Consider the following 22908-nt stretch of genomic DNA (forward strand, 5'->3'; position numbering starts at 1 on the left):
GGGCCTGTGCTATTTCCTCTGACACGTTCTCCTCTCCAGATCACCAGGAACACGACCCCCATGTACAGGACGCCGGAAATTGTGGACTTGTACTCAAACTTCCCGATCGGCGAGAAGCAAGACATCTGGGTGAGGCAGCGGCCTGTGTGCCTGGGCAGCCCGACTGGCCCCGGGGCCCTGGGTGAGGCTGTGGCTGCCCAGCCCTCGGCTCCCCTCCTCTTCCTCAGCTCTCCCTTTCCTCTGGTGGTTCTTTCTCCTCTTCTGCGGCCCTTGTGACGCTGTTGGTAGACAGGCACTGACGGCGCGGTGCTGAGGGGCGGAGGCCGGTGTTGCCCAGGCCTGGCCCGAGACAGGGCATTCCTGCATGCCTGGACCTGAGCTCATCTGGTCCGAGCCCCTCTGTGGCCAGCGCTGGGCCTTCCGGATGGCCTTGCAGCTGTGCACCGCCCTGACGATGCTGGAGCTGTGACTGTGCCCGAGCCCTTACAGGGTCTCAGGCGGAGGTCAGGCCCATCCTCTGGGACACGTCCCATCGGTGTGGGGCTGTCCCTGTGTATGCCGAGTGTGGGGTCTGACTGAGCGGGTGTCTGCTGGTCCCTTGGTTCAGCATGAGGGCTTGGAGCTCAGGGAGCACTGCTCCTGCCTATCCGAGGTGCCCTGATGCCTCCCTGGTGCCCTGAGAGCAGGACTCGGGGGCCCTGAACCCCTGCCTCAGGGTTCCCGTCCAGGCCTATCAGGCCCGTGACCGGCGGCACCGAGTGTAGACTGGTGGACACGCTTGAGCTGGTCGACTCCCAAGTGGACACGTTCAGCCTGTCCCAGCCCAAGGGCCGCGTGCATGAGCTGGAAGGCGGGGCTTGGCCTGGCCTGGGCCCTGCTTGTGCCTCACTCCCCTCACTGTGCTGGACAGTCTGAGTTCCTGTCCTCCTGCGGCAGGTGCCGTGGTGGAGGCATGGAGGGGACACTGATGTTTGAGTGCAGGGCCGGCAGCCCCTGACTTGTCCCTGGCGCTCAGCTCGAGCCCAGAGGAGGCCCTGCCACTCGTCCTCTGCACTGCCGCTTGGCAGGTAGATCCCTCTCTGGGGTAGGAGCTTGGTGTCTCAAGAGGACCTCATCAGAGAACGGAGGGTTGGGCTTTGTTGGCTGTGCTGACCTGGCCGGTCTCTGCGCCCCATGAGTGTGGACCCTGGCCAGCGGGCGAGGCAGGGCCGGGCAGAGCCGGCAGGGCGGGACAGGGCGGGCAGGGCGGGACAGGGTGGGCAGAACCGGCAGGGCGGGCAGAGCCCGGCGCCTCTCTGTCTCCGCAGGCTCTCGGCTGCATTCTGTACCTGCTCTGCTTCGGGCAGCACCCGTTTGAGGATGGGGCGAAGCTTCGCATCGTCAACGGGAAGTACGCAATCCCTGCCGATGACACGCGCTACTCTGTGTTCCACGGCCTGATCCGTAAGTCCCAGCGCAGCGCCCCCTGCCTGAGCACGTGTCCCGAGTGCCCGCTTCTGCTGGCCTTGTTCTTCACATTGTCCTTCCCCACTTGCTTTTACAACCAGTAGTGTAAGCAAGACACGGGCCTCCAGGGCACAGTGCCCTGCAGAGCGGGGGTGCTGCTTGCCCGGGGCCCCAGCCTGGCCGCCTGTAGGATGACCTCTGCCTTTCCTGTAGGTGCGACACTCAAGGTCAACCCGGAGGAGCGGCTGTCCATCACGGAGCTGGTCAACCAGCTCCAGGAGATCGCGGCCGCCCGCAACGTGAACCCCAAGTCACCCATCACCGAGGTGGGCCTCTGCGTGCCGCTCGCGATGACGCTGTCTGTGTTGCTTTAGAGCCAGGGGGTCCAGCTCCACTTGGCTCTCGTGGAGGGAGGAGACCCCGGGGTTGCCTGAGGGCCAATGTGCTGCCCTGTGGGGCTCCTGGAGCTGGGAGACAGAGCCCGGGGCTGGGCTCTGAGGTTCAGAGAGGCCAGCGGCGAGGAGGAGAGGGCTGCTGAGTCAGGTTGGCCTGGGCTGCCCCGTGGTCTTTCCGGAGAACCTGGGCCCCCGGGTGGGCCAAGTCTCAGGTGGCGTTTGGGCCCAAGGCCCAGGGGCAGCCGGCCTGGGTGTGTCCCCGAGGACGGCTCCACAAGGAGGGTGGAAGCGCCCGAGGAAGGACACAGGCCTCTTCTGCCGGGGCTCACGAGCACGTGCTGTTCTCAGTGCGTCTAGAACCAGGGACCGAGGGCCAGACAGCAGCCCAAGCCTGCGCCCTCTGCCTGGGGCCTTGTTGGAGGGAAGTCAGCCGGTCCTTGGGGCAGCGTGGGCGCACCGGCCCCGGCGCACTCTGAGACCAGGAAAGCACCGGGCAGGAGGCTGGGCCGACTGAGACACAGGAGCCCGCGGGGAAGGGGTCAGGAGAGCCAGAGGCTCCGTGTGCCGCAGCCTGGGCCTGGCGCCTCTGAGCACGCTCCCTGCAGCCTCCGAGGCGTGGGGCCTGCAGCCCTGCCCGGAGGCGCCCCGCGTCGTCGGGGAGCTGGTGAAACAACGAAACAGAGGTTCTGGTTCTGAGTAAATGTCACAGCCGAGCTGAGACACACGTGCCTGACGCTTCGCGGGCGTTGCCTTTAAGGCTCCTTGGAGCATTCCGCTTATCACTGACCACTCTCAGCGCGGCACGTACCATAGAGGCTGTAACGCGGTGTTTCTTGAGTCTAGTGTGACATGTTAACCCGAAAGTAAGAATGCTCTTTGAAACTCCACAAGAGACTTCAAAGCAAGCGCCGCGTAGCTTGTAGAGAGTGGACACGGAGCTGCAGTTGCTCTGGCTGGGTGAGCGTGAGGCCGGCCCTCGAGTGGGTTCGTCTGGGCCCGTCGCGGGGTGCCTCGGGTCTCAGGGCAGTTGTGGTGTTGCGACGGCAGCTGGTGCGGCCTCGGGCTCAGCCCACCGCGCTCTGTGGCTGCGCTTCATGGTGGTCATCCTGCCCGAGCCTCCGTGGGTCCTGTTCTGTGTCCTGTCGACGGCAGGGCCTGCAGCCTCGGTGGCTGGGGTGGGTTCACGGCTGCTGCCTGTGCTGTGAACAGAGCCGTGTGCCTAGGTGGCCCCACAGATCAGCCCTGGGGTCCAGGACGCGTCGAGACCCTGGGGGGTGGGGGGGTGGTCCTTGGTGGTTCTGTAGCGAGCCAGGTGGAGGAGGGTGTACTCGGCGGGCGACGTGTCCCGAGCACCTGGCCTGACCTGAGTTTGCACCTTCCCAGCTCCTGGAGCAGAATGGAGGCTATGGGCACGCGGCCCCTCCCGGTTCCACGGGCAGCAGTGAGTATCCCCGGGACCCCAGTTCACGGTTCCTGAGCTGCCCCAAGACTCAGCAGGGCCGCCCCTCAGTGAGGTCAGGACTGGAGAGGGGGCCAGAGGCCGGGCGCCTGCTGTCCCCCCAAACCCCCGCCGTCGGGCAACCTGGGCCCTCTGAGCCCCAGCCTTGCCCGAGGGGCTCTAGGGGGCCTGCCTGTGGGCTGCCTCAGCCTCGGGCCCCGGGGGACTGGGCGGCCGCACAGGTCTCCAGTACGCGTGGCCCCTGCCCGGTCAGATGCAGGTGTCCCTTCAGGCTAGCCCGCGGTGATGCTGCAGGTAGCCTGGAGGCGGTGTGTGAGGGAGCAGAGCGGCTGTGAGGGGGCCACAGGGGCAGCGTCTGCTCACCATGAGGCGGGCTCGGGTGGGGAGGTGGGTCTGGCAGGGGGCAGGGGGCAGGGGCCAGTGGACTTGGCTCATGGCTCGGACGTGTTTGCTGAGAGGGTTGCACTTGATTTGCTAGTTAGCCTGGGGGTTCTGGGGGCTGGCGCAGCCAGCCCTGAGTGCAGCTGGCCCAGAAGGTTCCAGACACACCTCTGCCCTGTTTCTCCAGGGCCACCCCAGGGTCCTGTTGTAGCCCATCGCCTCCAGGGCTGATGCCGGCAGCTGGCCGCCCGTGTCCGGCTCCTTGTCCACCAGAGTAGCTCTGGCTTAGCTGCCTCCCTGGGGCGTAGTGCGGGGCCCCCTCTAGGTGCCCGGAAAGACGCCCCACGTGCGTACAGGGTGCGGGGCAGAGCGCTGGCATGGGTGCCACACACGTGCTGCCACCGGATCCAGAGGCCACAGGCGCCCCGCACGGGAGCGCGTGGACCCTCCTTGCTGTCCTCCGCCCGACTTCTGCATTCACGGCCGGGGTGCAGCCGTGCCCTGGACCCTGGTCTTGGGGCCTTCGTGGGCCGCTGCTCCGGCCTTGTCCGCACAGCCGCTAGGGGCCTGTTGCCCTGCAGACCAGCAGAGCGGGGGCCGCTGAGGCCTTCCTGTGCCACACACAGCCTTGCTCCTGCCTCCTCCCCTCCTCTCCCCTTCCCACACACCGGCAGCCTCCGTCTGTGGGCATGTTCGTACCCTGTGTACCAGCCTGCTCACCCCCCCGGGCTCTAGCACGTGTTTGTCAGAGGCAGGGTCCATTTTGGTGCCCAGCAGGCGCTGGGAGTGAGTTGGGTGAACGTCTGGGACGTGGGAACAGCCTCACGCGCCCAGAGGCTCTAGTCTGCTGATGCACCCAGGTCCTGCTCTGGGCTCCCTTCTACCCAGTTCGTTCCTGTGCCAGGCGTGGGGTGTAGGCAGCCAGGTGGGGGACACCTGGTCCCAGTGGAGGGACGCACGGGCCGCTGCGGTGCCTGGAGTCCTGCAGTCTCTCTCTGCTTGCAGGCCTGGTGGTCGCTGAGTGCGAGCAGCCCTACGGCGGGCTCCTGGACATTCTGCGTGGGGGCACCGAGCGCCTCTTCACCAACATCAAGGGCACTTCCTCCAAAGTCATCCAGTCCGTTGCCAAGTGAGTCGAGGGTGCAGACACGTGGGTTCTCTGCTGTGCGATTTTTGGAGCCTTGGGTGTGGACCTGCGTCCAGATGTGCAGAACCCGCACTTACGGCCGGGTGAGCGCGCGTGCGCAGTGTGAGCTAGCCCCCTACGCGAGCTCAGGCGTCACCGCTTTCCTGCCCTCACGCTGGAGGGTGTTTGCGGGAGACTGTACACCCTGGCTCTGGGCCGCGTCTCTCCTGAGGGTGGCCCTGTCCACGGAGACGGCAGCCACGCACACAGCCTGCTGGTGCTGTCCTCCAAGAGGTCTTGGCTTTGACCAGGGAGCCCCGGAGAGTCGGGTTCCGTCTGGCGTGTGCCCGCCTCGTGGGGCGGGGTCGGCCTGTGCTCTGCGCCGCTGGGTAGTGCCACCCCTGCACGGCCGCGGAGGCCTCGGGCTTGTCTTCTCTGCGCTGTGGTTATTGTACGTTCACAGCTGTTGGGGACGCGGGCAGGGGCTCACGTGCTTGTGAGTGAGTGTGCGTGCACACGTGTGGGTCCTGTGAGGGGACTCGGTGGCGCCCCAGTGCTTTGCCTCTGACGTGACTGTAGGGATGAGAGGAGCTTGGTGTCTGCCCAGTGCGGGCTCTGGCCGGGCAGGGTGCCTGCTCACGCCTGTGCCATGTGGCCCTTTGTGGTGCCTGGGCTGCACCTCGTCTCCAGCAGGAGGGTCAGAGGCACCTCTTTGTCTGGTACCTGGCTCCCCAGAGTCCTGTCCCAGGGCAGGTGTGAAGACCTGAGGCCCGGGTGGGGCGTGGGCGTGTGGAGGGCCCTGCTCGGGGCCTCCCTGTCAGCCGTCGTCGGTGCTGCTGCGGCCCGGCAAGGGCTGACCTTGTGTGTGGCGGCTGCCCTCCCGCCTGCAGCCCTCCCGCCTGCAGGCCTCCCTGCACGTCCGCCGCCGAGATGCCCACGGCCGCACTCACGTCCTCCTGTCTCCCTCCCAGTGGGGTTTGTCATGGGGTTTCGGGTGGACCCGGCGGGAACAGCAGGCCGACAGCAGCCAGCAGACTTGAGAGGAGCCACTCGGCCTTGCGGAGGAGAGAGGAACCGCGTTCCCACGCGGCTGAGGTGCGCGCCCGCAGGCCAGCCTTGCGGGCAGCCTCTCTGCTCACCAGGGCCAAGCAGGTAGCCGCCTCCTGCCCAGGGTGCCCCGGGGCTTGTGAAGCTCTTGAAGGTACTGGCGTGAGCACACTTGCCCAGGGGCTCTGTGCTGAGGCCTGGCACAGTGATGGCCCTGGACTGTGGCCTGTTCCCGCACTCCCCACCACAGGGCTAGGACAGGGTGGACGGGACCTCAGGTCCTCCCTGAAAGCAGGGAGGCCACTCCCCACACAGGCCGATACCGGATGTGGGGACCCAGCTTAGGACGCTGGCTTGGGGAGGGGCATCCCTGTGGCCACCGGCTCGCAAGTGTGTGGGGAGTACACCCTGGGCCTTGACCCCCAGGCTAGCGGATGATCCCCAGGGATCGACCCCCAGGCGAGCGATGGTCCCCAGGGAACGGCCTTTGCTCTGTGGGTCAGACGAGCACGGCGGCCATGATTCTTGAGCTTGCCAGGGGCTTCCTGCAGGTCTGGCACAGGGTCCAGTCAGGGCCCTCAGGGCCACTCAGCCCCAGGGCTGCAGGCGGGACCCTTTCTCGGGGTGTGCGGGCCCGCCCTGTGGCCTCTGGCTCGCAATCCCGACCCTGAGCTCCTATGCGCCCGTGGCCTCTCGTCAGTCGCTCAGCGCTTTCAGGCGCAGGCCCCAGACGTGCACGTGTCCTGGATCCCACACGTCAGGCCCTCACGGCCGCCTCCACCAGGCGCCCTGGCCCCTCACTGGCAGCGGGGCGAGTGGCCGGGCTGCGCCAGCTGCCCCAGCAGTGAGCGTGCTGTGTGGAGCCGCAGGCTCTGGCCTGGGGCGCAGCCCTCCGGCTGCGTGTCCGCGTGGACTGCTGCTCCGGCCTGTGCTCTGCTTCATGACGGGTGTCCGTCTCTCCCGCTGACGTGGTGCCACACGCTGTAGACGATGCGTGTAGTGAGCGTGGCCGGCGCTCTCCCCCGCCCGCTGCCGGCGTCGCTCGGGCGCAGGTTTGCCCATGCGCCCTCTGTGCCCTCCGTCTTCTGCCCTGGAGGCCTTTCCTGCCCGGGCTGTCAGTAGCGCGGGCCTGCCTGGCCGTCCCTGGTCGGGGCTCCACGCGCTCACTGCCGTGGGCCTGGGTTCTGTCCCTGGTCAGGGAACCAGACCCCTCAGGCCGCACGGTGCAGCCAGGGGGAGAAAGGAAGGCAGGCTGTAGGCGTCTCGGGATACCGGAGGTGGAGCTTCGGTGGTTCCGTTGCATGCTTGGGTTTCTGACACACCCAGACCTTCCTCTGGGGACTTTGCTCACCCCCTGCGCACCCCCCCGCTCGGGAGGCGGGCCCGCCCTCTCCCTACCTGAGGGAGTCAGCGGCCCTCGCTGGGCTCTGCTGCACATGCCCGGCGGCCTCTGAGGGTGTGGCGCGTCCCCCCCGCGGCCCGTTTCAGGACAGCTGGTCTGCAGGGGCTGCCTCTTCTGGTGGCCGCACGCGTGGGCAGAGGTCGCGGGCAGAGGTCGCAGGTGGGAGGCAGCGAGAGGGACCGCCCCATCCAGGCCAGACCTGAGGAGGGGGCCCCGCCCCCGCCGGTGAGGAAGACGGGAGCAGCAGACTGCAGTGGGGGCGCCGGCCGCCTGTGAGTTTGGGGGTTTACGTTCAGAGGTCGTGGCGCTGCTCGGTGCATTTTCAAGTTCTTTACTTTAAAGATGAAAATCCTGACATTGTTGCCACAGACTTTGATCCCAAAATTCACATGTAAGTTATCAAAATTTCCAGCAATGTTTTTAAAATTAAGAACAGAGACAGACCTCATTTTATGTCAATTTTTTTTAAGCATTTGTTGTTAGATGTGTTTAGACTTACCCATGACATGTACTTAGGGAGGGGTGCTATAAACCATGAGTGGTGAGTCCAAAGAAAATAACAGATTAATGAGTTTATGTTGATGAGATCATGGGTATGTGTCGAAAAAGAAAAAATGGGATCTCATCTAATAACAAGATACAGTAGGTCTGATCTGTTAACAGATCTGATTGTGAAAAGCTGTTTCCGAGGAAAAGCTGATAAAATACGCAGAGGTGTTTTTATAACACCAGAGTAAGAAAAGTATCTTAAATGTGACCAAAAGCACATAAGGGTTGGGGAAGCGGTTAATAGATTTAACTGAATTAAAAATTCTCTGTTAGTTGGAAAAGCACATTTCTTTAACAGGAGAATGTGCCAGTGGGTTGGGAGTAAATACGTTCAGACTGTGTGAATCACAGCTAGTATGCATAGGATTATAATGGGCTTCCCAGGAAGCGCAGTCGGTAAAGAACCCGTCGGCAATTACGGGAGACCTGGGTGCGATCCCTGGGTTGGGAAGAGCCCCTGGAGAAGGGAAATGGCACCCCACTCCAGTGCTCTCACCTGGAGAATCCCGTGGACAGAGGAGCCTGGTGGGCTGCAGTCCACAGGTCACAGAGCCGGTCATGACTGAGCGGCTTAGCACGTGAGGGTCAGTGGCTTCCCAGGTGGCGCTCGTGGTGAAGAGCCCGCCTGCCGGTGAAGGAGACAGACGAGATGTGGGTTTGGTCCCTGGGTCGGGAGGAGCCCCTGGAGGAGGGCACGGCAACCCACTCCAGTACACTTGCCTGGAGAATCCCGTGGACAGAGGAGCCTGGCGGGCTACAGTCCGCGGGGTCACAGAGAGGTGGACGAGACTGAGCGACTAAACCGCAGAATCAGGTTGAAGATGCTCAGTTTCACGTTACTTGCAGACAGCATAGTTGGGCTGTATGTCTTGACCCACTCTGACGATCTGTTAGTCGGTGTATGTCGGTCACTGGTGTGTAGAGTGCTTATTGGCACACAGGACAGCCTCTCTTCCCTGCACTTCACACAGACAGGCCTGTGCCAGCCCCACATCCGCGAGTCTGTGAGCACCTTTTCCCAGCAGCATCTGCTCAGTTTGTGTCTCCACGTCCCGTCTGGTAGTTCTTGAAAACCTTCCGACGTTTCGTCATTATTGTACGTGGTGTTGTATCTGTGATCAGTGAGTGGCCTCCTGTGTTACTGTGAGACCCGCTGAAGGGCTCGGACCACGGTTCACACTTTTTAGCAATAAAGTATTTTTAATTGAAGGGATAGCACTGTCTTTTGGGCATAACACACTGCACGTTAACAAACCTGAGCAGTATAAATGTAACTAAGATGTACTGGGAACCAGGGTGCCCGCACGGCTCGCTTTGCTGGGTCGTGGCTCACTGCAGGGGACTGTAGCCGAGCCCACCATGTCTCCACAGCGCCTGGGGTTGGATTAGTAGGGATGAAGCACAAGCTGGAATCAAGATTGCCAGAGGAAATATCAATAACCTCAGATACGCAGGTGACACCACCGTAATGGCAGGAAGCAGAGAGACCTGTTGATGAGAGTAAAGGAGGAGAGTGAAAACGCTGGCTTCAGGCAGCGCATTAAAAAGCAGAGATGTCACTTTGCTGACAAAGGTCCCTCTAGTCAAAGCTGTGATCTAGTAGTCACGTACAGGTGTGAGAGCTGGACCATAAAGAAGGCTGAGTGCCAAAGAATTGATGGTTTTGAACTGTGGTGTTAGAGAAGACTCTTGCCAGTCCCTTGGACAGCAAGGAGATCAAACCAGTCAATCCTAAAGGAAATCAACCTTGAATATTCATTGGAAGGACTGATGCTGAAGCTCCAATACTTTGGCCACCTGATGCGAAGAGCTGACTCCTTGGAAAATACCATGATGTTGGGAAAGAGTGAAGGCAGGAGAAGGGGATGACAGAGGATGAGATGGTTGGATGGCATCACCGACTCGATGGACATGAGTCTGTGCAAGCTCTGGGAGCTGGTGATGGACAGGGAGGCCTGGCGTGCTGCAGTCCATGGGGTCGCAAAGCGTCGGACAGGCCTGAGCGCCGGACAGGCCTGAGCGCCGGAGCAGCAGCTGTGTTCCTAGTCCGTGTTGCTTTCTTGATTTCAGTTTCTGTTTGTCTTCCGTTCTTTCTCTATTTTTGTGGCTCTAATTGAGCCTTTTCTGTGATCCCATGCTCGCTCCTTGCTCACTTCACCACTTACACGGCTCTTTCTTTGCTGACTTCAGTGGCTGCCCTGGCGTGTGTGGTCACCAGCTGGCCCAGGTCCGCTTTCAGATAGCATGCTGTTCCTTCCAGGGGGCGGTGTGCTTCGTGACTCCTGCCGCCACCCTCCTGGCCCCGCGTCCCTGCTGTTCGTGTCTCCTCAGGTCTCGAGGATGGTGTCTCAGGTCAGAGTCCTGCCTGCTGGTTTTTCTCCCAACACTGTAAACATCTGGCCTCACTCCCTGCCTGCCTGGTTGCTGGGGCGAAGCCAGGCGTAGTTCTTACCGTAGCTCCCCTGTAGGTAAAGCGTCCCCTGCCCCGAGCTTCTTTCAGGATTTTGTCTTCACCTTTGATTGTTCCTGAAGTTGAGGCTGACATGCCCTCGGGTGGCTCTCCTGGCGTTGGTCCTGCTGGGTGTCCTCTGGGCTCCCGGGTCTGTGGTTTGGTGTCTGGCGCTGATTTAGATAAATTCTCAGTTAGGATGTGCGCATGTCTTCAGTACCCCCCTCTCCTCCTCTCGGGGTCCCCGTTACGTCATAGGCTCACCCCGCAGGCCTTAGATGTTCTCTGCCATCCCCCAGCCTGTGCTCTTGGCTTTTGGGGATTCTGTTGAGATCTAGCTCAGAGGTTCCTCCCCAACCATGTCCAGTCTACTCAGCATCAAAGGCAGCCTTCTTTTCTGCTCAGGGCCTCCGCCTCGCGTTTCCTTCTGTCTCTTGCTTAGAATTTGCACCTCTGCTTACTGTCTGACCCGCACATTGCTGGCTTTAGCCATTAGCGCCCTCAGCACGTTAGCCCCAGCTGTTTCTGGTTTTTGCGGCTGCGGGGTCTTCCTTGCCACGTGGGCTTTTGCGGCGGGGAGGGCTGCCCTGCCGCGGTGGCAAGCAGGCTTCTCCTTGCGGGGCTTCTGCTGTTCCGAGAACGGGCTGCAGGTTGTGTGGGCTCAGCAGCCGCGGTCCCCGGTTTCCAGAGCAGAGGCCCAGGAGTTCTGGCACTTGGGATGCACGGTCTTGGTTCCTCCGTGGCACGTGGGCTCTTCCCAGATCAGGGATTGGACCCTTGTCCCCTGCGTTGGCAGGCACGTTCTTTACCACTGAGCCGCCAGAGAACCCTGACCCCAGCTGTTCGCGGCCTGGTAGCTCCAGCGCCCCTGCCATGTCTGGTCCTGATGCTCGTTCTGTCGCTTTAGACTGTTTCTCGGCCCTCGGTATCTTGTGAGTGTTTAGCCAGACGTGATGCACTGCGTCAGAAGCTGTCTTCATTCTGTCGGCATCTCTCTGCCAAACCCTCAGCGCCCACCTTCAGTAGTGAGAGGACAAAGGTCCTTCCTGCCGGGCCCTGCCTCCCCCTCACGGTTCACAATTTCTCCTCCCCCTCGTAGGTAGGTGTCACTCCACACGTCACACGTGTGCGTGTGTGCAGTCACGCGGGCACGTGCGTGCACACTGACAGGCTGCAGCCTGAGCCCTGCAGCCGCTCGAGGACTCGCTTCAGTTCCGGCTCACGAGCTCAGCGTAGAGATTCCCTGGGATAGCCAGGCGCCCTTTGTTCTTAACCCCAGCTATGCGAAGGCTCATGAGCTAACCGTAGAGATTCCCTGTGATAACCAAGCTCCCTTTGTTCTTAACCCCAGCTATGCGAAGGTTCATGAGCTAACCGAAGGTTCATGAGCTAACCGTAGAGATTCCCTGTAATAACCAAGCTCCCTTTGTTCTTAACCCCAGCTATGCGAAGGGAGACCTGGATCTTTCCTACATCACGTCCAGAATCGCAGGTACGCTTGCCAGCGCTGGCCATGAGGACGTCTTTTGGTTCTTTCCTGTCTGGTGGCGTGCGCCGGGTGCCAGCCTCGGGTGTCTGTCCGTGTGTCCAGTGTGCCTCCAGGCCCTGCAGCCGGCTGTCCTGTGTCAACCCAGGACCCCGGTCAAGCCCCCTCCCCAGTCTGGAATGTTCTGAAAGGCTGAGGTCCTGAGGGAAGTGATGCGAGGCCACACATGTTAAGTCCAGACACTTGGAGAGCCTGTGGTGCTTCGGGCCGTGTAGAGGCTGAGCCTCAGGAGGGTCTTGGGGACCCCGACTGGGGATCCGATGAGCGGCAGGGCAGGGTCTGGGGGCCTCTGACCCCCCCCTTCTCAGGACCACCGTGCTGACGGGCCGGCCGCCACGAGCAGAGGGGCCTCACCCGGCCGACCTCACACCATGGCTGGAGAGGCTGCGGGGGCTCTTGTCTTTCAGTCATGTCGTTCCCGGCGGAGGGCGTGGAGTCGGCCATCAAGAACAACATTGAGGATGTGCGGCTGTTCCTGGACTCGAAGCACCCAGGTCGCTACGCCGTCTACAACCTGTCCCCGCGGACCTACCGTCCCTCCAAGTTCCACAACCGGGTGAGCAGAGGGCTGGTGCCAATGCTTAGGGTCCACCCCGGATGCCGCCTGGGGGTTGGGGGCAGTTCTCGAGGATCTCTGATCGTCACTGAGCCCGCGGTGCCTCCAGAGGGAACACCAGGCCACGCAGTCTCCTCTGCTGTCACTCGGCTCGTGGACGCCGTTCGCGGTGCAGAGAGTGAGCGCGGAGGCGGCGGTCTGCAGCTCTGGCCACACGGGCTGGAGCCTGGCTCCCGAGCCCTGCTGCACGCCTGGGCGGGCGGCGGCGGGTGCTGTGGGGAAGCCCGTGTCTGCACCCCGCTGGCGAGCCGCCTTCCCTGCAGGTCTCTGACTGCGGCTGGGCCGCCCGGCGGGCCCCGAGCCTCCGCAGCCTGTACCGCCTCTGCAGGAACATGCATGCCTGGCTGCGCCGCGACCCCGGCAACGTCTGCGTGGTGCACTGCATGGTGAGCGGGCAGCCTCCTTGGGCACTCAGGGCAGAGGGGCCTCCCGGCTCCCGGGCGGTGGCACTGGGATGAGACGAGTGGCCGTCTGGGCGGGCTCCTTGGGGCTCCTCGCTGAGCTGCCCCACCTCAGGCGACACCGAGCGCCAGCCGCCGACCGCTCCTGGCCGTGGCTCTGCCTGGGCCTGCGCCATGGCCCGGGCCTGGTGCCCCGGGTGGGTCCTGTCGTCCCAGGGCGGCAGACGCTGGAGGGAGCAGCAGCTGTCGGGGAGGGTGGGGGGCGCAGGCCCTGCACCTGCTGTGTCCACGCCTGGGTCCCCTGGCAACAGGGCTTCCGGCAGAAAACCGTCCTCACGGTGGTCTTCCTGCCTCTTTGGTGGAAGACGGTGGGTCCCCTCAGGCTGCTCTGCCTCCTGGGACCCTGTGTCTGACCCCCTTCTGGGGCTGAGGATTTGTGGACATGTTGTCCAGTGGGATACCTGCCGGAACCTGCCCTTGGAGGTCAGCGCTGCCACCCTGGCGTGGGTGACGTCAGGCAGGAGTGACGATGGGGAGCCGCGAGGGTGCCCGTGGGTGGCCGGGCGCAGAGGTCGGGTCGGGACTGTGAGTGTGTAGCGTGTGGTCTGCCGCCTCAGGCCTTCTGCTGTGGACCCCTGCGCCCCTGCCGCAGGCGGGGTTTCCTTAGCCCCCCGAGGAGCCCCAGCCCCAGGCAGAGGCCATGACCGTCCCATACATGCCCCACGCTCTGTCCTAGGACGGGAGGGCGGCGTCGGCCGTGGCCGTGTGCTCCTTCTTGTGCTTCTGCCGGCTCTTCAGCACCGCGGAGGCCGCCGTGTACATGTTCAGCATGAAGCGCTGCCCACCGGGCATCTGGCCATCCCACAAGAGGTGCGGGGCCTGCCGTGGGGTGTGGGTGTGGCGGCGGGGGCGCGCAGGCCTGCGGGTGCAGCCGGGTGGCTCCACTTCCTGCCCCACCAGGGCCCTGGGGCAGCGCCTCTGTCCGTTCCTGGCCCCTGCCTTCCCAGCACCACGGCTTCTTGCTCGGTGGGCAGGGGCACGTGGCCCGCTGGCTCCAGCTTGCAGGTGGAGCGGCGTCTGGGAGCTCTCTGGGTGCACACGAGGGCAGCGCCCCCTCTGCGCTGTGTCCCCTGCATCAGGGTCTGTGGGACACGTGGGTTTCCAAGCTGTCTTTGCTGACCACTTACACGAGATGGTTTCCTGGGTCTGCAGCTGGCCCCTGCCCACCCGCTGCCTTTCTGGGGCCACTGCCTGCCCCCAGGCCAGCATGTTTCGCTTCCAGCCACCTCGCGGCAAGAGGGAGCCTGGTGCTCTGAGGAGTCATTAGGCCCTGGAGCCTCTGGGGAGGCTTCCCTCCTCTGTGGGGAGGGCCTTGGAGCAGGCAGAGCTAGGGCCCTGACCCTGGGGGACACTGGGGGGCGTCCAGGCTGGTGAGGCGCCGCTGTGGGCATCGCCCTCACTCGGGGTGGCTCCGTGGCCTGGATGGTGGGGTGGGGAGCTTGCCCCTCTCCTCGTTGTCGGCTCAGCCTGTCGGCTCGCTGCCCGGGGCAGCACCTTGTCTCTCTCCCTCCTGAGAGGGCTGGCCGCACTCTGATGTCTTCTGTGTGGCTCCAGGGGGTGGGGGCCCATCCACAGTGCAGAAGGGGCAGGAGAGCAAGGGCTGGGCTGCCAGGCAGGCTTCTGACCCTTTCAGCCTATCAGCCTCCCGTGCAGGCCTACCCAGGGCTCTGGAGCTGTGCCCGCAGTGAGGGCCCCGCTTGGGGTTGTGGTCGGAGCCAGCAGTGTTGCTGCTAGGGTGTGTGTGCCTGGCCCTGGGCCCCCTAGTAGACCCCAGGCTGCTGCCTTGGAGACGTGCAAGTGTGGAGAGTGTCCGCTCCCTCCTGCCCACAGCAGCTAAAGAGCAGTGCCAGCTCTGAGCGCACAGCTTCTCCACGCCTGTCAGAGAAGCCGTTTTGGAGCCTTCGGCTGGCCGCCAGCCCAGGAGGGACAGGGCCCACAGGAGACGCAGGCGGGGTCTGCGCCCCAAGGACAGGTTGGCGAGGGAGGCTGCCGCTCAGGGGGCATGAGGTCACCCCAGGGACAGTCAGATGAGGCGGCCTGCCCCGAGACTCGGAAGCGTGCTGGGAAGTGTTGGGGCTACTGGTCCGTGTGTCCGAGGCTCTGACGAAGTGGAGGCTGGAAGCCGTGCTTGAGCAGGGAGGGAGCCTGTCAGAAGCTCTGTGCCTGGAGGGGCGTAAATGCCATTGGGCTGTGTCAGAGGACCCAACAGACACACCCCCTCGGGTCCCTGTGGGAGACGGAGTCTGGAGGAGGTCCTGAGGATTCCCCCAAGTTAACGGAAGAGCTTGAGCCTCGGACACCCGGAGGACACAGCAGGGCACAGGACAAACCAGAAGGCACGCCTGGGCCGCCGGGAGCCACCACGGGCGCCCTCCACACGGCCAGTGTGGGTGCCGAGAGAGACGCGGAGGCCACGACGGGAGGCCTGGGGCGGGCTCGGGTGACCCAGGAGATCGTGACGGGAAGCATGGGCCGGGGGCGGGCGGGGGTTGGGAAGCTGCTTCGTGGCGCTGTGGGCCTGCGCCCCGGCCCTCACGGAGGTGGGTAGGGGCGTGTGCGGGCCGCGCCCAGAGGCTGGAACTCCCGGTCATGCCGCCCGCCCACTCTCACTGCCCAGGCTGCCTGCTCATCTCGGCCTTGGCTGTTGCTTCTGCTTCCAAGCTCGCTCAGGCTGTGGACGTGGGTCACGGGTCCTGGCTTCTTGCTGTTGGTGAAAAGTGCCCAGGTCTCCTGGCACACGGCGGTCTTACCACAGCTGTCGCGAGTGGCGAGAGTGCTCTGGTAACATGAAGTGTGACAGTTGTGGGTTCAAATTCAGTCGTGGCCCCTGCTTGTTCCCGGGAGACAGGTTAGACCAGGGCCAGAGATGGCAGCGCCACAGAGGGGGGAGGGGCCACACAGAGGGGGTGGAGCCACACGGGGCGGTGCCTCAGAGGGGGTGGCCCCACACTGGGGGCGGAGCCTTGTGGGGCGGTGCCTCAGGGGTGGCCCCACACTGAGGGGGTGGAGTCTCGTGGTGGGCGGTGCCTCAGGGGGTGGCCCCACACTGAGGGGGCGGTGCCTCAGGGGTGTCCCCCCACAGAGGGGGTGGAGCCACGCGGGGGGCGGTGCCTCAGAGGGGGTGGCCCCACACTGAGGGGCGGAGCCTCGTGGGGGCGGTGCCTCGCAGAAGGGGTGGAGCCACGCAGAGGTGGGCGGAGTCTCAGGGAGGGGTGGTGCCGTACGGGGCAGAGCCACACCGGGGCCAGGCCACAGAGAGGGCAGTGCCTGAGAGCGGGCGGAGCCGTGGAACCGTTGGAACGTGAAAGGAGTCGCAGGAGCAGGTTGCAGACCCACAGAGCAGGACGCGGACGGTCTCAGTGGCCAGTCGAGCACGTCGGTGGGTCAGATCAGAGCCCCAGCATGTCCCACGGTAGGAACGTGTGGTGAGAGCCCTCGGAAAGGCCCAGTCTGGGCCCGTAAACTGCAGCAGATTGAGAACAATAGAAGTCATGTGAGACGCGTTCCCAGGCCATTGAGGAGTTAATCCAGAAACCAGGACAGCAAGACTGCTTTGGAAACCCTAGATGTTTCCAAGGGAAAAAACCTACTTCTGAGTAGCCATGAATCAGAGGGGAAGTCTCAAGGGAGATGTAAAGACACTTTGAACTGAGTGAAAACTGCGTCAGATTCACGAAATGACACTAGAACATTGCTTTGAGGGGAATTTCACATGAAATGCTTACCTGTGATTGAAAAAAGGTGGATGTCCTGACAGGATCCAGAGACAGGGAACACGCATGTGACGTAGCGTGTGGGCTGCACGTGGAGCACGTGGATGATCCCGTGGGCCAAGTACGGAGCGCGCGTGACCCGGCTTGCCTCCTGCCCTCCAGGTACATTGAGTACATGTGTGACATGGTGGCCGAGGAGCCTGTCACGCCCCACAGCAAGCCCCTCCTGGTGAAGGCCGTGGTCATGGCGCCAGTGCCGCTCTTCAGCAAGCAGAGGAGCGGCTGCAGGCCCTTCTGCGAGGTCTACGTGGGGGATGAGCGCGTGGCCACCACGTCCCAGGAGTACGACAGGATGAGGTGGGCTTGGGCGCAGGCCCTTCTGCCTGCGCAGCCTCATGCTCCTGGAGCTGTGGGAGGCGCCTGTTCTCTGGGCTTGCAGCTGGGTGGTGGGTCTCAGGGCGGTGGGCTGGAGGCAGAGCTGGCGAAGCCCTTGGGGTTCCTCCGGGTCTTTGTGCTGAGTGGCTCCTTGGGCGTCATTTCCTGGAGCATCCTTCCGCCCAGACCCTGGCGTAATTTGGTAGAAAAACCATGAGGCAGGAGGAGACGCGTTTCGGTCTTCATCAGCGTGTGTGCCTCTCGCTTACGTAAGGGAACTCCTGGTCTTGGTTCTGTTCTCCAGAGACTTTAAAATTGAGGATGGCAAAGCGGTCATTCCCCTGGGCATAACGGTCCAGGGGGACGTGCTCATCGTCATCTATCATGCGAGGTCCACCCTAGGAGGAAGGCTGCAGGCCAAGGTAAGGGGGAGGGCGCCAATGGCCCTGGGCTCAAAGCTGAGCTTGGCCCTTCGTGTGCAGTGAGGGCGCCAGTCCTGCCTGTGCGGCAGAGCCGGTCGGCAGCCTGCACCTGCCCTCTGCACGGGCCTGAGGGCCTGCTGGGCTGTGGCCTGGGGCTCCCCTGCGGGCCCAGGAGCTGCTTGTCAGCAGAGGCACCACCCTGATGTCTGTGTGTCCCCGCGACCTGGAGCCCTGCCTGCGGCTCTCAGACCCTAGGACCCGTGAGAAGCCTGGCAGGGCCCCCACCCAACCTGAGGACGGCTGCTCCTGTGCTCCCTCCCGCAGATGGCGTCCATGAAGATGTTTCAGATCCAGTTTCACACAGGGTTCGTGCCTCGGAACGCAGCGACTGTGAAGTTTGCCAAGTATGTTGGTGCCACACCATGGGGGGATGGGGGGTTGGGGCACACAGACACCCCTGCTGTGGGTGGGGTGCAGATGAATGCCGCGCGGTGGAAACTGGCAGGGGCCCAGGAAGGCTCCTGCAGGAGGTGCCACGCGGGGGCTGCTCGTGGTGATGGCTTGGGGGGCCCCCAGCGTCAGTGGTGTGGGCTGGAGGTGCTGCCCGTGTTTCTGCGTGTTGTTGCTCCTTTAAGAGCCTCGAGGCTCGTGTTTCCGCCTGTCGTTGCCCTTTAAGAGCCTCGCGGCTCGGTCCGGTCTGTTAGTGTGTTTTCACGTTGGTTCCTTGCGTTCTTCTTTATGTGACAACAAGGCAGAGACGAGGAGGGTCGCATCTTTAGGCCTCAGGTTTTTCTCCCTCAGGGAGGCTGCCTCAGGGCTCCCATAGGCCTTGCTGCCTGAGGCGTGTCTCTCAGTAGATGCCGGTGATGAAGACACTGAGCAGAAGAGCTCCGCGCCTGAGCTGGGAGTGGCACTTCCTGCTTGGGTCACGTGTGCGGGGAACACAGGGGTTTCGCTGCAGGCCTGGAGCGGGTAGACAGGAGGTGGGTGTGACTCGGGGGCTGCGGACCGTCACAGCCGGAACCTCGAGCCGCCGCACGCGTGGCGGCGGGGTAGACGTGGGAACGTGGTGGAGGTGGGGATGCCAGGTGCTGGGGAGAGGCCGGGCAGCCCTGTTTGGAGTCCGAGGAGAGGATGCAGTGGAGACAGTGCTGGAAAGACCGCTGGCCAGAAGTTTCCTGAGACTGACCTGAGAGCCATCAGACCGCAGAAGCAAAGCTGGACGCCGGGGCCCCTCTGGTGGTCCTGTGCTTCAGACTCAGAGCTCCTAGTGCAGGGGGCCTGCGTGCGATCCCTGGTCAGGGAGCTAAAGTGCCGCAACGGAACGTCCAGTGCAGCCGAGCGAAAAGCACACCGGAAGCAGCAAGCAGCTCCTGGAAGGAGGGGCGCCAAAGACCGAAGAGGACCTTTCCAGTGCCCCCGAGTGGCCTTCAAAGTAAGGAGACCGGCAGTTGCCATGCACCCGCGCGGTGGATGCACTTAACGGAGAAGAGCGTCACCAGCTGGGAATTCCACGTCCGGGGGAATCACCCTTCAAAAGCGACAGCCGGTCAGAGACGTGTTCAGGCAGCGGAACGTTTGCGGCACATGTGCCGCGGGTGGACCTGTGGGGCCGCGTTCAGGACACGTGAGGGAACGGGCATTGAGAAGAGAAAGCCCCTGTTAAAGGTGGGCAGGAGGCTCCTGGCACTTCAGAGGGATGGCGTCCATGTGGCCGGTGAGCTCCTGGCGGGCCGCCGCGTCCCTTGTTGCCCAGGAAGCAGTTCAGAGCTGTGAAGGCGACAAGCACCACGTCGGGAGCCACGCAGAGTTTGAGTCTTCTCATGATGACAATTCCTTGCGATGAAAACCGCTGAGATGGCCGTAGAGTTGGAGTCTTCTTGTGGTGAGAACTTCTGAGATGGCTATAGAGTCTTCCTCGTGGTGAGAACTTCTTGCGCTGAGAACCGCTGAGATCTCCATCTCAGCGACTTCCACGTGACAGGGCGGCGCCGCTAGCCCTGCCCCCAGAGCCTCAGGCTCAGTGGCTCCAGACTGGGTAGAGGCCAGTGCTGTTGGTGGGCGAGTGGTGGGTGAGCCGTGGCGCCACGTCTGTGACCCCTGGTGTCTGCTCGGGCCTCCCGTGGGGTCACTGCAGCCTGAGCAGCGGCTACCCCTGGGGGTGTGGTCCTGCTTGTGTCTGGAGAGAGACTGGGTTTACTCTGAGTGGACAGGGTGCTGTGCTTCGGTGCAGGTCACACCTCTGAAAGTGGACTCGTTGGTTAAAGAGGAGAAAGGCAAAGGGGTGCCTGTTGAAAGAGACGCTTCAGAAGGACTCAGATTCCTTGGGGGGCCTCTTGTGGTGGGGGCGGGGAGCAGGTGTGAGCGAGCAGGTGTGAGCGAGCATGGGACAGTCTGGGGCGAAAGCCAGTGCGTTTGTTCCCTGCCCAGTGGGTGGGGCCTGGGCCCTCTGAGACCCCAGCCCTTGGGGGACACTGGGGGCTGCACCTCTGGTCACAGACCTCATTGTGTCCTCACCGGCTGTGAGGACCCTGGCCTGGGGGCCGCCTCTGGGCGGGACCGGGCGGGGAGGCGGGGTGGGTGGCTGCCAGCATGCTGCCAGGAGTGGGCCCCGGGGCCCTGCCGCCCTGGAGCTGAGCTTTAGCAGCCTCGCGCACTCTGTAGGCTGGTCCCCACCTCGTGGACGGGCCCCTCCCCAGGCCCTTCACCGCCATCGCTGTCGGCCTTCCCTGCCGTGGTCCCCGCGCCTTCTCCTCCCGACGGCTGACTGTCCCTGTCCCATCTTCTGGGGGCGCCCCACTGGGACCCGAAGGAGAGCCCCGCGGCCCGGCAGCCGCTCCGTCTGCACCCACGTGGGCCTGGCCTCACCCCGCAGAGGCCCCTGGTTCCCTCATCGTGCAGAGGGGTCATGGCTGCGAGGAATGGGAAGGACTGACCAGTGGACGTCACTCTGGCGTCACGCGTGCTTGCTCACCCCATGTTGTTGGGTCGCGACGCCGCAGGCCCTCGGGACCCGCCACTCCTTTTTAGTTCCTCCCCTCGTCCCCTCACTGTTTTTACACGCACAAGCAGTAAGTAACGCGAACAGAGGTCAGCGAAGGATCCGCCGCGGTCCCTGCCGCCTGGCTGAGGAGCTGGGGGGCACCAGTGCCGTCCTCAGGTGGCCTCGGGGGGGGAGGCGCAGACTGGAATTCCCTGCAGGCGGAAGGCCGCAGGCCTCGGGCTGCCCGGTGAGCTGGCCGCCGAGGCCAGGCTGCTCCCACCCCGCGGGGTAGGCCATTGCCTCTGCAGCAGCTTCCAGAGGTCTTGGTTTGTGGGCATCTGTTCACAGGGGTTTTGCCAGGATGGATGGCATTGTTTTTATTTGAACCTGCATTTTACGATCTGAGAGCCTGATCCGATTTGAAGCCCAGGACCTGAGGGGTGATGGGAGTTGGGCTCCTGCTCTGAGAGTGTGGTCGGGTCTTGCTGCACACAGACCCCACAGGCTCCTCTGCCCCTTTGCTTGGTGGTGGCTTGCACGTCCAGAGCATGAGGCGCGGGCATGGTGCCAGCCGAGAACGCGGCCCTGCCCTGCACTCGCATCCTGGTGGATGTTGACCCCTGAGGTGCCCGTAGTCCTTCCTAACCTGCTTTTGGTCTCCAACTGCAGGTATGACCTGGATGCTTGCGACATCCAGGAGAAGTATCCCGACCTGTTCCAAGTGAGCCTGGAGGTGGAGGTGGAGCCCAGAGACAAGCCCGGCCGCGAGGCCCCGCCTTGGGAGGGTGCGGGCATGCGAGGGCTGAACCCCAAGATTCTCTTCTCTAGCCGGGAGGAGCAGCAGGACGTCCTGTCCAAGTTTGGTGAGATCTGGCATTGTGGGCACGCCTGCGGGGGCCCCCCGCAGAGGTCATCCTGGTGGCCCCCCGTCCGTGTGTCACGGCACCTCTTTGCAGAGCACTTGTGAGCGAGCGCAGGAGGCTCCCTGGCGGTGACCCTGGGGCTCCCTTGGCCACAGTGCAAGCTGCCTGTGTTCTTGGCTGGCTTTTTCTCCATTTTTTTATGTGAGGTGTAGCTGCTGCCAAGTCGCTTCAGTCGTGTCTGACTCTGCAACCCCATAGATGGCAGCCTACCTGGCTCCCCCATTCCTGGGATTCTCTAGGCAAGAATACTGGAGTGGGTTGCCAGCTAAGTGTTCCTAAAAAGCACGTACACCTCTGTAAGCACCTGTGTGTGCGTGGGTATGCACGTGTGCACACGTGTGACTTCGGGCAGCAGCGGTCTCCATTCACAGATGGGCCCGCATCGGTCGTCCTGTGGGTTCTGGATGTGCAAGCTCGTCCCAGCCCTGGGCCTGGTCCCGGAGCCCTGAGTGGGGGGCCTGACACCCCCTCTTCCTGCAGGGAAGCCAGAGCTCCCCCGGCAGCCTGGGTCCACTGCACAGTACGACGCCGAGGCCAGGCCTGCAGATGCTGAGCCCGAGTCGGACTCGCCGCATCGCAGCACGGATGCCGACCACTTCCTGCACACGCTGGACTGGCGGGGTGGGTCGTCGGGCCTGGCTGCCACGTGGGGCTCCCCTCGGCGGCCCCTCGTGCTGAGCCACAGCTGCCCTGCTGTCGTCTTTGCAGAGGACCGGGACTCAACCACGGGCCCAGAGGGTCACCTAGCCCAGGAGGATCCCTCTGTCGTGGCTGAGGACGGTTGTGGGAGCGAGCCATCCGACGAGGAAGCCCCGACGCCCTCTGCGGAGAGCGGGGACACGGCAGACGAGGATGCTCCCGACCCCACCGCGCCGCAGGAGGACAGCGTGGACCTCCTGGGGCTGCACGCGGAGGCGGGGCCCGCGCCCACCCCCCAGGCCCCCGGCGGCCCCCCCAGCAATGCAGACCTGCTCAGCTGCCTGCTTGGGGCCCCAGGCCCCGCTCCGGAGGGCGCTGCAGGGGGCCTGCTCGACAGGGACACGGCCCTGCTCTTCAGCAGCCCGGCCCCCGCGTCTCGCACCCAGACCACCGCCCCAGCCGGTAGGTGCTGCCGCTGGTAGTGCCCTGCCATTCAGGCACCTTGAGCCATCGCCAGGCGGTGCTGGTCAGTGCTGACCCCGCACTTGGGGCCCAGGTGCCTGGGGAGGGTCGTCCCAGGGGGGGTGCCTGGGCTGAGTGTGCATCGCCGTGCCCGCACTCACGCCCGCCCGCTCGGTGTCGTCGCAGCTGACCCATTCGGCCCCCTCCTGCTGCCGCCCGACACGGACGCCGCCCCCAGCTCGCAGCCTGACCTCTTCGGGGAATTCCTCAACTCGGCCGCCCCGGCCACCCAGCCCACGCCCTTCCCCTCCACCCACAGCGCTCCGCCGCCGGCCTGCAGCACCAACTTCCTGCGTCTGGGTGAGGGCGGGCATGGCCTCAGGTCCTCCCTCCCCCCCGGGGCAGGGGCGCAGCCGGTGTCTGCACCGTGCACCCGGCTGGGTTCAGGGGGCAGGAGGCAGGTTTGGGGGTGTCGGTGTGTGGCTGGCTGCAGCGGGAGGAGGCCCCTGAAGAA

General features: G+C 63.9%; 1 protein-coding gene across 2 annotated transcripts in view; it reads left to right on the forward strand.

The window, feature by feature from the left end:
* Positions 1-22908, forward strand: part of GAK (cyclin G associated kinase) — a 48801-nt gene that overhangs the window by 18563 nt on the left and 7330 nt on the right. For both annotated transcript variants that reach the window (XM_069594959.1, XM_069594960.1), the window contains 16 exons: positions 40-129; positions 1308-1443; positions 1660-1772; positions 3225-3282; positions 4687-4810; positions 11697-11746; positions 12208-12356; positions 12680-12802; positions 13554-13687; positions 16753-16947; positions 17270-17387; positions 17712-17791; positions 21040-21233; positions 21774-21914; positions 22002-22394; positions 22581-22754. In XM_069594959.1, the coding sequence (XP_069451060.1) occupies positions 40-129; positions 1308-1443; positions 1660-1772; positions 3225-3282; positions 4687-4810; positions 11697-11746; positions 12208-12356; positions 12680-12802; positions 13554-13687; positions 16753-16947; positions 17270-17387; positions 17712-17791; positions 21040-21233; positions 21774-21914; positions 22002-22394; positions 22581-22754 (2272 nt within the window). The remainder of the gene's footprint in view (positions 1-39; positions 130-1307; positions 1444-1659; positions 1773-3224; positions 3283-4686; positions 4811-11696; positions 11747-12207; positions 12357-12679; positions 12803-13553; positions 13688-16752; positions 16948-17269; positions 17388-17711; positions 17792-21039; positions 21234-21773; positions 21915-22001; positions 22395-22580; positions 22755-22908) is intronic.

The sequence above is a fragment of the Ovis canadensis genome, chromosome 6, assembly GCF_042477335.2.
Source record: "Ovis canadensis isolate MfBH-ARS-UI-01 breed Bighorn chromosome 6, ARS-UI_OviCan_v2, whole genome shotgun sequence".
Taxonomy (NCBI): domain Eukaryota; kingdom Metazoa; phylum Chordata; class Mammalia; order Artiodactyla; family Bovidae; genus Ovis; species Ovis canadensis.